General features: G+C 46.3%; 1 protein-coding gene across 1 annotated transcript in view; it reads left to right on the top strand.

Moving 5' to 3' along the window:
* Positions 1-17,006, top strand: part of ADCY2 (adenylate cyclase 2) — a 454,379-nt gene that overhangs the window by 435,028 nt on the left and 2,345 nt on the right. The window contains exons 23-24 of the mRNA XM_024981538.2: positions 9,079-9,193; positions 14,419-14,543. Of these exons, the coding sequence (XP_024837306.1) occupies positions 9,079-9,193; positions 14,419-14,543 (240 nt within the window). The remainder of the gene's footprint in view (positions 1-9,078; positions 9,194-14,418; positions 14,544-17,006) is intronic.

Below are 17,006 nucleotides of genomic sequence, written 5' to 3'. Positions count from 1 at the left end.
CCCTGGAGAAGGGAAAGGCTACCCACTCCAGTATTCTTGCCTGGAGACTCCCATGGACGGAGGAGCCTGGTGGGCTATGGTCCATGGGGTCGAAGAGTTGGACACAACTGAACAAATTTCAGTTTTATTACAGGAAGGCTCCTGGGCTTCTTATTTAAAGCAATTTGCTCAAAAAACATGCTGACCACCTAGAAATTTGGTTGAAAAGGTGGTTTGGTCAAAATTGAGTATCCTCACTCAACTAGGGTTTTTGAAGAGGGTTTTCTATTAAGTTGTATTTTGTTTCTGTGTGTGTATAGATATGTTTTGTTAACTTGTGGGTCAATAACAAGACCTGTTTCCCTTCAGGACAGTGGGCTCCCTGATGGGCACCAGCATATTTGCATGGGGCAGACAGAGGTGGTGGGCACAGCACAGGGAAACGGAACTTACCAGAACATGGCTTGCTGGAGGCGGGTGGATTCCCCCAAAGAGAGAAAGAGCTCGGACGCACCTCATGTGCTCAGTTTCCACTTCACCGCCACCTTCTAAGCTGCTAGCCCTCTAACAAGAGAGGGACAGAGGGACAGCAACTTGCTCAGATAGGGCTCCCCAGGAACATCAAGAAAGGGCGTTCTTCCTCGATAACATTTGTGGGCGGAGAAGAGAATGTGAGATATCTGACTCAAGGTTAACATAGGTGTTTTTTTCAAGTGAGAGAGGTAATATATGTCCCACGTGCTCTTCTACTTAGGTGTCACTTCCACGTTATTATTTCATGGGTACAGACTACTTCAGGCTTCCCAGATGGCGCTAGTGGTAAAGAACTCACCTGCAATAAGAGACATAAGAGGCACTGGTTCGATCCCTGGGTTAGGAAGATCCCCTGGAGGAAGGCATGGCAACCCACTCCAGTATTCTTGCCTGGAGAATCCCCATGGACAGAGGAGCCTGGTGGGCTACAGTCCATGGGGTCGCAAAGAGTCAGACACAACTGAAGCAACTTAGCACACAGGCACAAATTACAAGTAATAAGGAGCAGTAACAAGCAATAAAAGGAACTTTGGAAAAATCTTAAGCTCTGAGCAGTGCCCTCCCAAGCCATCGTGATGCCTGATGCAGAAGGAAAAAAGGGCACCCCTGTTTATGGGGTGTTACGTATATTTAAGGATTGTTTTTTATTGCCAGAACATTCAAGTGTTGAAGAACTATTGGAAAATTGGGCAATAAAGGTATTAAAAATGTACAACATTGTTTTCATTTTAAATATATTATTTATACCAAAAATAGAGCTAATTGTAGTTTTACTTTCCCAGCTTTAATGGAAGAAAACTTACACGTTTTTCAACATCTTTAATGTTCTGAAAAAACTAACCATTAAAAAACTAACATAAAATTATGTAAACAGGAACATTTTCATGTGTTTCTTACCCTGCATGCAGATTAGAGCAGGTGCCCAAGAGTTTGATGCTGTGAAAGATTGAGGGCAGGAGGAGGAGGGGGCGACAGAGAATGAAATGGTTGGATATCATCACTAACTCAATGGACATGAGTTTGAGCAAGCTCTGGGAGATTGTGAAGGACAGGGAAGCCTAGTGTGCTGCAGTCCATGGGGTGGCAGAGTCGGACATGAAAGAGCGACTGAACAACTGGTCTTAAGTCGCATTCCCCAAAGTCCCAGCAGGGGGCGCTGTGCAGAGCAATTCAATTCAGTTCAGTCTCTCAGTTGTGTCTGACTCTGCAACCCCATGGACTGCAGCATACCAGGCTTCCCTGTCCATCACCAATTCCTGGAGTTTATTCAAACTCATGTCCATTAAGTCTGTGATGGCATCCAACCATCTCATACTCTGTCAGCCCCTTCTCCTCCTGCCTTCAATCTTTCCCAGCATCCAGGTCTTTTCAAATAAGTCAGTTCTTCACATCAGGGGGCCAGAGTATTGGAGTTTCAGCTTCAGCATCAGTCCTTCCAATGAATATTAAGCACTGATTTCCTTTAGGACTGAGTGGTTTGATCTCCTTACTGTCCAAGGGACTCTCAAGAGTCTTCTCCAACACCACAGTTCAAAAGCATCAATTCTTCAGCACTCAGCTTTCTTTATAGTCCAATTCTCACATCCATACATGACTACTGGAAAAACCATAGCTTTGACTAGACGGGCCTTTGTCAGCAACGCAATGTCTCAGCTTTTTAATATACTGTCTAGGTTGGTCATAACTTTTCTTTCAAGGGCAGGCGTCTTTTAATTTCATGGCTGCAGTCACCATCTGCAGTGATTTTGGAGCCCAAAAAATATAGCCTCTCACTGTTTCCACTGTTTCCCATCCATTTGCTATGAAGTAATGGGACTGGATGCCATGATCTTAGTTTTCTGAATGTTGAGTTTTAGGCCAACTTTTCACTCTCCTCTTTCACTCTCATCCAGAGGCTCTTCAGCTCCTCTTCGCTTTCTGCAACTGGCCACATCCATTTGGTGCATGATGTGATGTGTGTCCCCCATGCTTCCCAGAACAGCACTCACTTCCTCGTGCCTGTTTTACAAACCTGCTCCTCCCAATGCTCCCTTTTTATCATCCTGGTATTTTGGAACACTTACTCAGTGCCTCTTGAGTCAGGGAAGTGCTCCACCCCTGGCCCCTTTTACAGATGGAGAAACTGAGGCACAGCCGTGCAGTGACTTGCCGGTGGAGAGAACTAGCAACCAGCGAGCAGGGCTGCAGACCCCAGCACTCTGGGTGCAGGCCTCACCTCCATCTGCCCACAGGCCTCATGTGACTTCACCCGAGCCTCTTCCTCCCCAGCCCCTCACTGTGTTGGCGTCTGCACCCACCAGTTTGCATCCACACCATTCGCCCGAGCGCTCCTTCAAAGGGTGCCCAATCCCTTCTGTCCTTGGCACCCGTGACCACAAAACCTGCCTCCTTGGCTGCATCCTGACTCTTGAGTAATGTCTTCATGGTGGAGTGGAAAAAGGGTGGCTTTCCGGTGAGACTGCTCCTTGCTTGCTGTGATAGCTAAGCGTTCTGCACGTGCATGTCCCTTTATGCACAGTGGAGATCCTCCTCATTTCCTAAGACTGTGGGGAGGACCTCAGTATTACGGAAAATGCTCCACAGGCATAACTTTTTCACAGGTATTAAAAATGCTAATAGCAATAATAATACAGTTGTGGCTTACACACTGTTGGACAGATAAAAGGGTTTTGGAACATAAATGAAATATCATGTCCATGCAGGGATTTTTTTACTCAATATGAGCTAGTTTTATTTATAAATATTTATTTAGAATCTTGGTAAGATTAGCCTAGAAATATTTTGAAATTAGTGAAAATCTAAAAGGAAAGTCATTATGTTTGATTGGGGGGGAGTAAAATGCTTGACAAATAAAATGGATATTAGTCTCTATAAAAAATGAATGTCCCGTTTGCCTTTTGTAGCTTACCTACTTGTTTTTCTAGTTGTAAACAAAAACTCTGTATTTATTATTCACAAACAAAAAACTTTCTGTTTATTGTTTAGCCAGATATTTAGTTTGGCAATAGAACATGTTCACCACAGTCAGATATGTAGTTTGGCAAAATATCCCAAGTAGCTCGGTAACAAAGAATCCACCTGCCAATGCAGGAGATGAGGGTTCTTGGTTATAGTTCTCCATAAGCTGGATAATACATCTGTCACCATTTGAGCAACAAGACCGTCAAGGAATAATGCTTACCAATTTGTCCATATGTACGTGCCTATTTTATTTAAATCCCTTCCTAAGAACCTTACAAAAGTGAACATGATGCAGAAAAAATTTAAATTAATAAACTAACATGCAGCTTGAAAGATAAGACAGAAACAAAAATTAGGATGATACAATAAAATGCAAACCAAATAGCAAAAGTTCTGACCACATTCAGGAGGCACAGGGGGACGAAGGCAGGATGGTGAAGTTTATTTGTCTGACAGAAGTGTTGCTACCTCAGCTTTTTGTTTCCATTTGCACTGAGCACCTTTTTCTAGGCCTTCGCTTTCAGTCTGAGTGTGTCTTTAGATTTGAAGTGAGTCTCTTGTAGGCAGAATATATATGAATTATTTTTTTTAATCCGTCAACCACTTTATGTCTTTTGATTGGAATATTTAGTCCATTTATGTTTAGAATAAATGAAGACTGAGGACTCTGGAGTCAGATTGCCTGGCTGCAAAGCCTGGTTCTTTTCCTCTCCACTTCTCCCTCTTCTGTATGCATAAGTGAGATACAGACAGTTGCTCCTTCATGGGAGTCATTATGAGCATTAAGTACACAGGTACATGTGCTCAGTTGCTCAGTCATGTCCAACTCTTTGCGACTGAAGCCCACCAGGCTCCTCTGTTCATGGAATTCTCCAGGCAAGAACACTAGAGTTGGGTTGCCATTTCCTGCTCCACACACTTACATGCACTATTGCTATTAATCCAAAATTTCCAGCAGCCAGTACAAGTGGCATACTTTAGTGTTCATAAAGTGAGATTAAATCACTCATTCATTAATATATTTGGAAGCAGGCCACATCAGGCTGCGTTTGGACGCTCCACTGGGTCCCTGATCCAAGCTAACAAACAGGCCCTCACATCAGGATGGGCGTGTAGTGAGCAGTGTGCTTGGTAACATTCTCCTGGAAAATGGTTGAACATGTTGACAGCAGGAGAGGGGGATGTCTGCTAGAAGATCTCTTAATGCACATTTTTAAAATGTTTTTATTTTTTTATTTCTCAATTTGTTTCTTCTTTTACCTTTTTTTTTCCTCTTAAAGAACATTTGAATCAAATACATTCTCTGGTAGGGCGAGATCGGGTGGAGAACACTGCATCCAGTGTAATCCAAGTTCACTGGACACAGAGGAATCCACAGATGACCCAGCAATCAGGCTGTTTTTTCATAAATATTATTTCATGCCTGAGTTTTGGTAAATACTGGGAAGCTATGAATTCCAGTCCTGTTCTCAGGTGCCTGAAACTCAGTGTTCTGAGCCCTCACTGTACTGAGGGCCAATCTCCACACAGGGACCATCAACTCAACTGCTTGAACTGACTGTCCAGAAAATTGTGAGGTCTGATCCGTTCTCCTGGGAGCCCCAGGGAGACGAACCAAGTGCTCCTTAGACAGCAGTTCTAAATCTTCAGAATCAGACGAACATCACTATAGCAGGAACTCTGTGGAAGTTTCATGATGGGAGGAAGGCAAGGGGGGCAGAGAAGAGAAGCCGGGAGTCGAGCCTTGTGTTAATGTCACCTCAGTGGATACCGGTCACTTGGGTTATACAATAACCTCAACAAACATGCATTTACTTTATGCCGTGTTCCCTGCAGGTGAAACCTGCAAAGCAAACAGCTTATCAAATGTGTTCCAGGAAACTGAATGAGTGCTCTCACTATGTAGCCGGAAGTCGGTTAAATATTTGGAGATGGGAGAAATTATCTGGATCATGGGAGAAAGAGCTGCTTCTCAGACTGTCATCAAGCATTTATCAAAAGCTCAGTGATAAGGACTTTGTAAAATGAACTGAGCTCTTCTAGAGACTGAGCATAGTTTTCTCTAGGGGTTACTACACCCAATTGAGATATTGATGTTGGATTTAAAGCCCGCTCCTAGAGCACAGTCTCTTCATTTTTCACTGACGTCACGTCAAACCCACAGTTTAAGCCTACTGCTGGGAAACAGATTGGGTGGTAATTTATCAGGGAGTGAAACTTGTTTGCTGAACCTTGATTTCGTAAAAAGCAAACCATTTCTCCCGAGGCCAATCTGTTCTCCTTACCAGGACAGTTGTAATTTTTATGGCACAGGAACCTGTCTGTTGATTTAACATGTTCTGCTTCCCGTCAAGGAGCAAGATGTTTGCCAGCCGATTGCATAAACCTCCAAATCAAGACTTGCGCCTAAGTCATGAGACAAGAGATAGTATCTAGCTCTGATGGAAAAGTGTAGCTGTTCTTAAGTAATGACTCTTTGCATTTCCACCAAAGTTAGCTGACAGTCTGTTTCGTGGTTCTAATTTTTTTAATAGTTTGATTTGCTCCCACAATTTTAAGTTGTGAGTTTATAGCAATGGTAGTATTTCATCGTCTTTTTCTGGAATGATACAACTCACCCAAGGAAAGGAAGAAATCTCTCTCTCTGGGCCATAACTTTCAGTCCTCATTCATATATATATATTCAGTTCAGTTCACTCGCTCAGTTGTGTCCAACTCTTTGCAACCCCATGGAGTGCAGCACGCCAGGCCTCCCTGTCCATCACCAACTCCCAGAGTTTGCTCAAACTCATGTCCATTGAGGCGGTGATGCCATCCAACCATCTCATCCTCTGCTGTCCCTTTCTCCTCCTGCCTTCTATCTTTCCCAGCATCAGGGTCTTTTCCAGTGAGTTAGTTCTTTGCATCAGGTGAATGATTGAAGTTTCAACATCAGTCCTACCAATGAATATTCAGGACTAATTTCCTTTAGAATTGATCTCCTTGCTGTCCAAGGGACTCTCAAGAGTCTTCTCCAACACCACAGTTCAAAGACATCAGTTCCTTGGTGCTCAGCTTTCTTTATGGTCCAACTCTCACATCCATATATGACTACTGGAAAAACCATAGCTTTGACTATACAGACCTTTGTCAGCAAAGTAATGTCTCTGCTTTTTAATATGCTGTCTAGGTTGGTCATAGCTTTTCTTCCAAGGAGCAAGCGTCTTTTAATTTCATGGCTATATATGTGTTTTTAAATAATATTTATTTGCTTATTTATTTATTTGGCTGCATCCGGCCAACATCCACTGGATCATCAAAAAAGCAAGAGAGTTCCAGAAAAACATCTATTTCTGCTTTATTGACTATGCCAAAGCCTTTGACTGTGTGGATCACAATAAACTGTGGAAAATTCTTCAAGAGATGGGAATACCACACCACCTGACCTCCCTCTTGAAAAACCTATATGCAGGTCAGGAAGCAACAGGTAGAACTGGACATGGAACAACAGACTGGTTCCAAATAGGAAAAGGAGTACGTCAAGGCTGTATATTGTCACCCTGCTTATTTAACTTATATACAGAGTACATCGTGAGAAACGCTGGACTGGAAGAAGCACAAGCTGGAATCAAGATTGCCAGGAGAAGTATCAATAAGCTCAGATATGCAGATGACACCACCCTTATGGCAGAAAGTGAAGAACTAAAAAGCCTCTTGATGAAAGTGAAAGAGGAGAGTGAAAATGTTGGCGTAAAGCTCAGATCAGAAAACTAAGATCATGGCATCCGGTCCCATCACTTCATGTCAGATAGATGGGGAACCAGTGGAAACAGTGGCTGACTTTATTTTTCTGGGCTCCAAAATCTAAGAAAACTAAGATCATGGCATCCGGTCCCATCACTTCATGTCAGATAGATGGGGAACCAGTGGAAACAGTGGCTGACTTTATTTTTCTGGGCTCCAAAATCACTGCAGATGGTGATTGCAGCCATGAAATTAAAAGACGCTTACTCCTTGGAAGGAAAGTTATGACCAACCTAGACAGCATATTAAAAAGCAGACATTACTTTGTCAGCAAAGGTCCATCTAGTCAAGGCCATGGGTTTTCCAGTGGTCATGTATAGATGTGAGAGTTGGACTATAAAGAAAGCTGAGCACGGAAGAATTGATGCTTTTGAACTGTGGTGTTGGAGAAGACTCTTGAGAATCCCTTGGACTGCAAGAAGGAGATCCAACCAGTCCATCCTAAAGATCAATCCTGGGTGTTCATTGGAAGGACTGATGTTGAAGCTGAAACTCCAATACTTTGGCCACCTGATGTGAAGAACTGACTCTTTGGAAAAGACCCTGATGCTGGGAAAGATTGAGGGCAGGAGGAGAAGGGGATCACAGAGGATGAGATGGCTGGATGGCATCACTGACTCAATGGACATGGGTTTGGGTGGACTCTGGGAGTTGGTGATGGACAGGGAGGCCTGGTGTGCTGTGGTTCATGGGGTTGCAAAGAGTCGGACATGACTGAGTGACTGAACTGGACTGATCTGGTCTTAGTTGGGCACTTGGCGTCTTCATCGCTTCATGTGAGACCTTCCACTGCAGCGCACTAGTTGTGGCACACAGGCTGCAAAGCACAGGCTTAGTTGCTCTGCACCATGTGAGATCTTAGTTCCCTGACCAGGGATCAAACCCACGTCCTCTGCAGTGCAAGGCAGATTCTTAACCACTGGACCACCAGGGAAGTCCCTGTATGTTATTTAGTGCAGTGGTCTTATTGTTGTTTAGTCACTCAATCATGTCCAAATCTTTTGCAACCCCATGTACTGTAGCCCACCAGACTCCTCTGTCCATGCGATTCCTCAGGCAAGAATAACTGGAGTGGGTTGCCATTTCCTTCTCCAGGGGATCTTCCTGACCCAAGGATCGAACCCATGTCTCCTGCATTGCAGGTGGATTCCTTATTACTTAGCCACTGGGTCTTAGCTGGGAGCAGTTTCATTCTCCAGAGCACATTTAGCAATGTGTGGAGACATTTTTGGTTGTCACACTGGAAGGAGAGATGTGACTGATATCCAGAGGATACCAATTGACTGGTTTGATCTCCTTGCTGTCCAAGGGACTCTCAAGAGTCTTCTCCAGCACCACAGTTCAAAAGCATCAATTATTCGGTGCTCAGCTTTCTTTATGATCCAAAGGATGCTGTTTAACCTCCTGAAGCATGCAGGATGCCCCCCAACAGAGAATAATCCCACCCAAGTGTCAGCTGTGCCTGAGCTGAGAGATTTGCTTTAGTGCTATCGCCCTTATGGGTTCCTTTGATCGCCCTCTTGTCTTGTTCCTCTTCCCCTTAGCTGGTACCTTGGTTTTCCCCATCTGCCTGTCATCCTGAATAGGCGGGTTCTGTCTGTTTTCCTTCTCACTCATTCCCACTGAAACCATCATATTTGGTTTTATCTTTATTCCTGCTGAGTCCTCACCCCCTCCTCCCACTGAGTCCTCACCCCTTCCTCCCACTGAGTCCTCACCCTCCCCTGCTGCTGAGCCCTCACCTCCCTCCCACTTGCTGAGTCCTCACCCTCCCCTCCCGCTGAGTCCTCACCCCCACCTGCCCTGTCTGTTCTCTTCCAGGAGCCGGAGAGGCAGTACATGCACATTGGCACCATGGTGGAGTTTGCATTTGCCCTGGTGGGGAAGCTGGATGCCATCAACAAGCACTCCTTCAATGACTTCAAGTTACGAGTAGGTACGTTGTGCCGATCTGGGGTGGGTTGTGGGGAAGGCCTGGCATCCAAAGCAAGGTCGACAGCCCTTGCAGTGCTGGAGCAGCACAATGACAAATGTGTGGTTAGAGTAGCAGGACTGGGTGGCAGATGGATGCTCAGGATGGCTGTGAGCTCAGGAGGCACTTTTGTGCAAATTAGGGGAGAAAAATGGGCTTCCTGGTGGCTCAGCAATAAAGCATCTGCCTGCAGTGCAGGAGCTGCAGGAGACTTGGGTTTGATCCCTGGCTTGGGCAGATCTCCTGGAGGAGGGCGTGGCAACCCACTCCAGTATTCTTGCCTGGAGAATCCCATGGACAGAGGAACCTGGCAGGCTACAGTCCATACGGTCACAAAGAGTCCAACATGACTGTAACAACTTAGTACCCATGCAGGGGGAAAAAATACCCTCTTTGGTTGCACCCAGGCTGCAAACACTTAGTTTCAGAAGTGGACGGTGAGCCAGGCTTGAGTCCGTCCGCCAGGGTCATTTCTGCGGGTCACAGGGGGCATAGGCTTCAACCATCCAAGGACCAGGTACAACTAACTGTAAGCCCCTCCATCCTTTTATGCTGCTGGGGCCCGGTACAGCTATATAGGATGCATCCAGACTTCAGAGATGTAAAAGTGTTTTTAAATAGTTAAGAATCCATGCTTTCACTGCAGGGAGCATGGATTTAATCCCTAGTCAAGGAACTAAGATCCCACATACCTGGCAGTGCAGTAAAAAAAAAAAAACTCTAGAAATTGTCAGAACAGTCCCACACTCCTGGAGTTGAAAGTTCCAGTGTTTGAAACTATTTTCTTCCTTTGCTATCCATATGTTCTGAATTTTAAAACCCAGAAATGTCTCTTGAGAAAACGGGGTTCTCTTCATGGCTTGTATGTCTTATTGTCGGCATCTGGACACAGATGCCTAAATAAGACGCCTTATTTAGATTGTCCCACCTGTATGCCCAATGGACCTTTACCTGGCTTCACCTGTACAAAGGCCAGAAGGGCCAGGTGGGCAGGACACTGCTCCCATCAAACGTGGAGGTGGTCCCTTCACCTAGAGCTTCTTTATTGATTCGACAGCTTGGAAAATGGGCTCCTCAATTTTCCATAGTATCCTCCTTTAAAAAAAAATCAATTGCATGGTGGAATGACCCCTCTATTGTCAAATAGTTGTTTTGTTTTTTTTTAAGTATAACTGGTTTACAATGCTTTGTTCATTTCTGCTATATACAAAGTGCTTCAGCTATACATACATACATATATATATATATATATACACACACACACACACACACATTCTTTTTTATATTCTTTTATTATCTTGGTTTTCATATTTGATATTATGGCTTATCATAGGATATTGAATATAGTTATCTGGGGTACAGAGTAGGAGCTTGATATTTATCCATTCTATATATAAAAGCTTACATCTACTAACCCTAACCTGCCCCCTCCACCTGTTGTCAAATATGTATGGACCAAAATAATATTGCCCTTCACTGAGGGGGGAATGAGACAGTTCTTTGCTAGTCACGTCCATCACATCAGAAGCCTTGGGCTCTTGGTCTGGACCATAACCCTGTTTTCCAAATTAATGTGAGCAAGTCAGTGGGCTTCCTTCAACAGGTAGTTATTGAGTGCTTACTTCACTCTGATTATTGAGTAACTATTAATAGCCATACACTCGCCCCCACACACCAGCTCTTCTGGATTTCTGCCGAAGCCTGAGAAGGCATCCCCAAACCCTCAGCCTCTCCCAAGGGCAGGCTCCCTGCTCCACCTCCAGGCATCACGCCGTCCCGTGGCAGTTTATGATGGGAACACAGAAGGCTCACATCGGCCCCTGCAAAATGTTGATACACATGAAAAGGAAAGTGTTAGTTGCTCCATTGTGTCTGACTCTGCAATTCAGGCTCCTCTGTCCATGGAATTCTCCAGGCTAGAATCCTGGAGTGGGTTGCCATTGCCTTCTCCAGGGAATCTTCCCAACCCAGGGATTGAACCTGTGTTCCTGCATTGCTGGCAGATTCTTTACTGTCTGAGCCACCAGGGAAGCTATAGTAAGAGCCAAATTTGCTCCTAATGTCCTTGTCTGTATGTCAAGCTGAAAGGATCAATGAGTGGGAGCCATAGCCCCAGCAAACCCCTGCCCTTCAGCAGAGATCTCTCTCCTGCCAGTAATATGGGCCCAGGCTCTCCCCAGCCCCCCACACACACAGCCCCAGTCCCCCAGCCACTGACCAAGAGGAGTCAGAGCAGCCAGAAGGGAAACTGAGGGCAGCGGGGCTTGGATCACTGGCTGGCAGCTGGAATAAGTTATTTGGGGTGCCCGATGCAGAGATGTGAGCTTTACCGAGTTACTCCACAGGAAGAGAGAATTCCCTCTCGGCCCTGCAGACCTTCAGGGATTCTGCGGGACAGTGTTGCTATGGTGTTTCCTGCCTCCCTTTCCACTGCAAAGAGGAGGTGTTGCCCTCCGATTTCTAGCACTCCATGTACACGAAGCAGTTCAGTAGTGGGAACTGAAATCTCTCAGAAACACCCTCATTAACCCATACAGTTTGACTCCCACAATAGGGCTGGGAGGCGAGGAGCCAGGAGAAAAAGCAAGAGGGGAAAATCAACCAATCTCAACGCCTCTGTTTCTATTTCTGTGGCCCATGTCCCCACTGCGCCCGTAACAACTGTGGGTCAGCGTGTTTGAACTGAGTTCTGGAATCAAGGAACCATCCTACCCACTACACTTGGGTGGGGGTTTGGGGGGAGCCCAGCCTCTCCCTGACAAGGGATGTTGCCCAGACTTTTGAAGCCTCGGCTCCTGACAGCAGATGCTATGTCCATATCCATCCAAGGTCGGAGCACACCCTGACCTCCGGCATGCACCTGTAATGACCATGGTTTTACAGTTGCCATTACAAAGAGGGGGTGGTCAGAGCTCCCGTGCCCTTCCTTGGTGGTGGTGACTGATTGTCTTGGAGAGGAACCTGGGCACAGTGCCCATGGAGACCAGGAATCCAAGAAACCCTTCGTGCCTTGGTGACCATGCGGCCAGGGCCCTCAAGAGAAGTGACTCATGAATTTTTCCAGGGACCTTTGGTTCAGTTTCCTTGGAGGATGGCAGTTTGTGAGGAGGCTTGATGCCCCAGAGGTTGGGTTTCCCCACTCTGAGGGGTGCAGTGCTGTGAAAGAAAGTGAAAGAGTCGCTGAGTTGTGTCTGACTCTTTGCGACCCCATGGACTGTAACCCGCCAGGCTCCTCTGTCCATGGGATTCTCCAAGCAAGAATACTAGAGTGGGTTGCCATTCCCTTCTCCAGGGGATCTTCCGGACCCAGGGATCGAACCCAGGTCTCCTACATCACAGGTAGATTCTTTACCATCTGAGCCACCAGGGAAGCCAGCTTCCAGAGACCAAAACCCAAACAGCAAAACCCAGCAGGCCTCCCAAAGCTTGTCTGAAGGTCGCAGGCTGGTGTCTCTCCTGCCTGCAGAGGGATGGTCTCTATCTGCCCTGGCTTCCCCCACCAAACATCACGCTCGTGGGGACCTCCCTCCATCTTCTTTAAATTTTAAATTAACATATTTAAAATTCCCTCTAAGGTTTCGCTGAAACCACCACCCTCCCCTTGACACACGCGTTGTCCTTTCTAGCTGTGGTGTGCTATTCTGTGAGCTGGACGTGTGAAACCCTCTAATCCTTCTTGTCTTTACCCAGTTATGTATTTTTTTTTTAAGTGCCAGTCATTTTCTCATGTGAAAAAGTTTCCCCCAATTTGAATTGCATCGAAATCTCTATATTACATATATCAAGATTTGCTGGGTTTTTCTTTCTTTTTTTTTTTTTTTTTTAATGCTACCATGGGGACTCCCTCCTTCGCTTTGGTGCAAGCTGGGGGAGTCAGATGGGAATCAAGAGCACAAACATGCTGGCACTTCCCTGGTGGTGCAGTGGTTAAGACGTCACCTTCCAATGCAGGGGACGAGGGTTCGATCCCTGGTCGGGGAGCTAAGATGCCCCACTCTATGCAGAGGGGCCAAGAGGTTAAAAAGAAAAGAAGGCGCAAACATGTTCCTCTGGAACTTAGTGAGCTCTCACGTGGGGTATGTCCGTGAAAGTGGGCCCCCCGAGCGGGGGAAGAAACGTGTGCACAAGGAGCTCGCAGCAGAGAGAGGAGAGCAGGGCGAGCGCAGAGCCATGAGCCCACTGCCCGGCTCTGTGCTCTGCCTGCGCCTTCTGCCTCCTCCACTGAAGATGGAAGCTGATGACAAGAGAACACATCCCCGGGGCTGGTGTGAGGATTAGAGGTTTGCACACGTCCAGCTCACAGAATAGCGCACCGCAGCTAGAAAGGACCACGCACATGTCAAGGGGAGTGTGGTGGTTTCAGCGAAACGTTAGGCGGAATTTTAAATATGTTAATTTAAATTTTTAAAAATTTAAAATATTTAAATATTCATTTCAGAAGTAGGTGGGATCACTTGGGAGAGGAGGATTGACGTGTTTACACAACCATGCATAAAATAGATAGCTGGTGGGAAGCTGCTCTACAACACAGGGAGCTCAGCTCAGTGCTCTTTGAGGACCTAGAGGGCTGGGATAGGGGTATGGGAGAGGATATATGTATATACAGAGCTGATTCATTTTGCTGTTCAGCAGAAACCAACACAACATTGTAAAGCAAGTATAAGTAAGTAAGAAGTGTTAGTTGCTCAGTCATGCCCGACTTTTGCAACCCCATGGACTGCAGCCCACCAGGCTCCTGTGTCCATGAGATTTTCTAGGCAGGCATACTGGAGTGGGTTGCCATTTATACCCCAATTTTAAAAGCGATTAACTACAAAACTATTGGAAAGTAACATAATGAATATCTCTTGATTATACGGCAACATAGAAAAGCAATTATAATGCTTAGTTTCGTAAAGTATACCAGTTTTACGCCATCGTGAAACAGTGACAAATAGACATCTGAGCGTGAATCAAGGCGGAGGAGAGGAAGGAAGAGAGACATTTTAATATTTTTGAGATGATGAGGTTAGAGGAATGATTTTGCTTTGTTTTGGCAGTTTTTTTTTGCTTTGTTTTGAGTTGGGCTCATGTTCGCTTGATAATGACAGTTCAAGAAAGGCCTTGTAAAACCTTTCTGTTTGAGACTGTTGCTTGCACTGTTGAGTTCATGGTTTGAATCTCGCTAACCTGATGCTGGTGTGTCCCAGGTATTAACCATGGCCCTGTCATAGCCGGTGTGATTGGAGCTCAGAAGCCGCAGTATGACATCTGGGGCAACACCGTCAATGTGGCCAGCAGGATGGACAGCACCGGAGTCCTGGACAAAATCCAGGTAATTCAGTGGGCTCTGTGGGTATCCACCATGTCTGTCCTCTGGGGAACCATGAATAAGCGTATAATAAGGATAACATTAAAGCAAAGGAAAGAAAGTCAACATTGTCATTTGCTTAAACTTTTTATTGAGGAAATATTAATTGGTTTCTGCATTTACTGTGAAGAGTAAAACATTATGTCAAAGTGTGAAGGATATGGCATTTGTAAAAGTAGATCAGACCGACCCACGTGGCAGTATGCCCCGCCCAAGGGGAGGGGAGCGGGGTACCCTCCCTGCTGGTATGCACACCAGGCGTGATGCCCTGCCTTCCTCTCCCCAGGGGGCTGAACTGGGAGAGCAAGGGGAGGGAGAGGGAGAGATGAGCCGGAGTGATGTGAGATGAAAGCGCTAGAACGGACTAGCCTGGGGTTTGGGTATCTGGAGATGACTGGAACGTTCTGGAATCCAGCCAAGGGAGCGGAAACCAAGACCTGACAAAAGCAGTGGTGACTGCGTGCACCTGCTTGGGCTGTGGTGCTGGCATCTAGAATGAAAGACACTCTCTCCGAATGAAAAGGGTGTGTGTGTGTGTGTGTCTGTGTGTGCACACCTGTGTGTCTATTCGTATCTTTGTTTTCATCATCGTCAAAAAGCGATGTTCCACATTTCACCCCAGCTTTGTTACGACTGGAGTTTATCTGGAGGATACTTTCCTGCCAAATGGCAAATTTGTATGAAAATCACATACACAAATAGTAGGCACAAATAGTAGACTTTATCAGTTTTGTGTCCTCTTCAGAGAGCTCCACGAGTCCCTGTTCTGCATCTCAGCTTGGCCGACATTCTTTAATATCCCTGCCCCCTGAAAATACAGTGGACACTTTCTTTCTTCACTCCAGTTGTCCGACTCTGTGCGACCCCCTGGACTGTAGCCCGCCAGGCTCCTCTGTCCAAGGGATTTTCCAGGCAAGAATACGGGAGTGGGTTGCCATGTCCTCTGCCAGGGGATCTTCCCGACCCAGGGATGGAACCCGTGTCTCTATGTCTCCTGCATTGGCTGGCAGGTTCTTTACCACTAGCGCCACCTGGGAAACCCCTCTAAGAGGGCAATGGGCTTCTTAAAACTCTGTGTGGTTTAGTGCAGCGCAGCCCCCTGGACTGCCTCCGTGTGCTCTGAGCCCGGGGAGGAAACACAACAGATTCCTGTTCGTCCAGAGCAAGGGGTCAGTCCACAGGCCCATCTGTGTGTCCACTCAGCTCAGTGGCTGGAGGGTCCACCTTTGCGTAGGTTTTCTTCTCCTGAGGGTGTCTTTCCCTACAGCTGCACTAGCTTCTTAGCAGTAGTGAGATGCCAATAAATATAAAAAATGATGCTGAGAATATTAAAAGTGTCCCCTGGGCCTTCAGAACAGATGCTTCTTATTACAGAGAATATGCTTTCTATGCCTGAAATTTTAGAAAGCCCCTTATCACCCAGCCAGGCTGCCCCTGAACTTGGAGGAATAATGCATGCATGTGTGCTCAGTCATGTCCATCTCCTTGCACCCCTGTGGACTATAGCCCACCAAGCTCCTCTGTCCACGGGATTCTCCAGACAAGAATACTGGAATGAGTTGCCATTTCCTCTTCCAAAGGATCTTCCCAACCCAGAGTTCAAATCCGGGTCTCCCACATCTCCTGCATTGTCAGACAGGCACTTTATGACTGAGCCACCTGATGGCTGAGGTAATCAAGGTGATGGCTCCCTCCTCCCGACCATGATAATTATGTGGTTGGTGCTACAGATTCCAATGACTAGCTCAAAAGTTGGCCAAAGGCATGCCTAGTACCAGCCTCAACTGCGAAATTAACCTGCCAGACTTCAGACAATGTGTAGGTTCTCTGTGTGGAAAACCAGACGCGAAGTGTGCATGTGTCTGTGTCTGTGTGTGTCTGTGTGTGTGTGTGTGTGTTTGTATGTGTGTGTGTGAAGGTGAAGATAGGAAAGGAGAATTCATGAGTTCACGCTCAGTCATGTCTGATTCTTTGTGACCCCATGGACTGTAACTCATCAGGCTCCTCTGTCCGTGAGATTCTCCAGGCAAGAATACTGAAGTGGGTAGCCATTTCCTTCTCCAGGGGATCTTCCCGATCCAGGGATCGAACCCACATCTTCTGCATTGGTACGCAGGTTCTTTACCACCAAGCTACCTGGGACGCCCCAAATGTCTGTAGCATTCTCCGATTTTGATTGCCATAAGAACTCTAATCAGGAGAGCATATTTGTCATCTGAGTTTCTTGCCTACCTCCATATTTTTTTCAGTTCTTATCTGATATTCCTGAGCTACATCTATCCTCCCCTGGAACTTGGGCCCGGCCAGGGGAGGGCAGAATGTAAGTATCTGGCCTCTGCATCCCCCTCTTCTCCTGATCTACTCCGAAAGACCCACCCTTTGGCCCCTTTGCGAGGGGCCAGCCGCTGGATCACGTGACAGAAGACA

This window comes from Bos taurus, chromosome 20, assembly GCF_002263795.3.
Source record: "Bos taurus isolate L1 Dominette 01449 registration number 42190680 breed Hereford chromosome 20, ARS-UCD2.0, whole genome shotgun sequence".
NCBI lineage: Eukaryota > Metazoa > Chordata > Mammalia > Artiodactyla > Bovidae > Bos > Bos taurus.
This window is presented reverse-complemented; position numbering and strand designations above follow the sequence as displayed.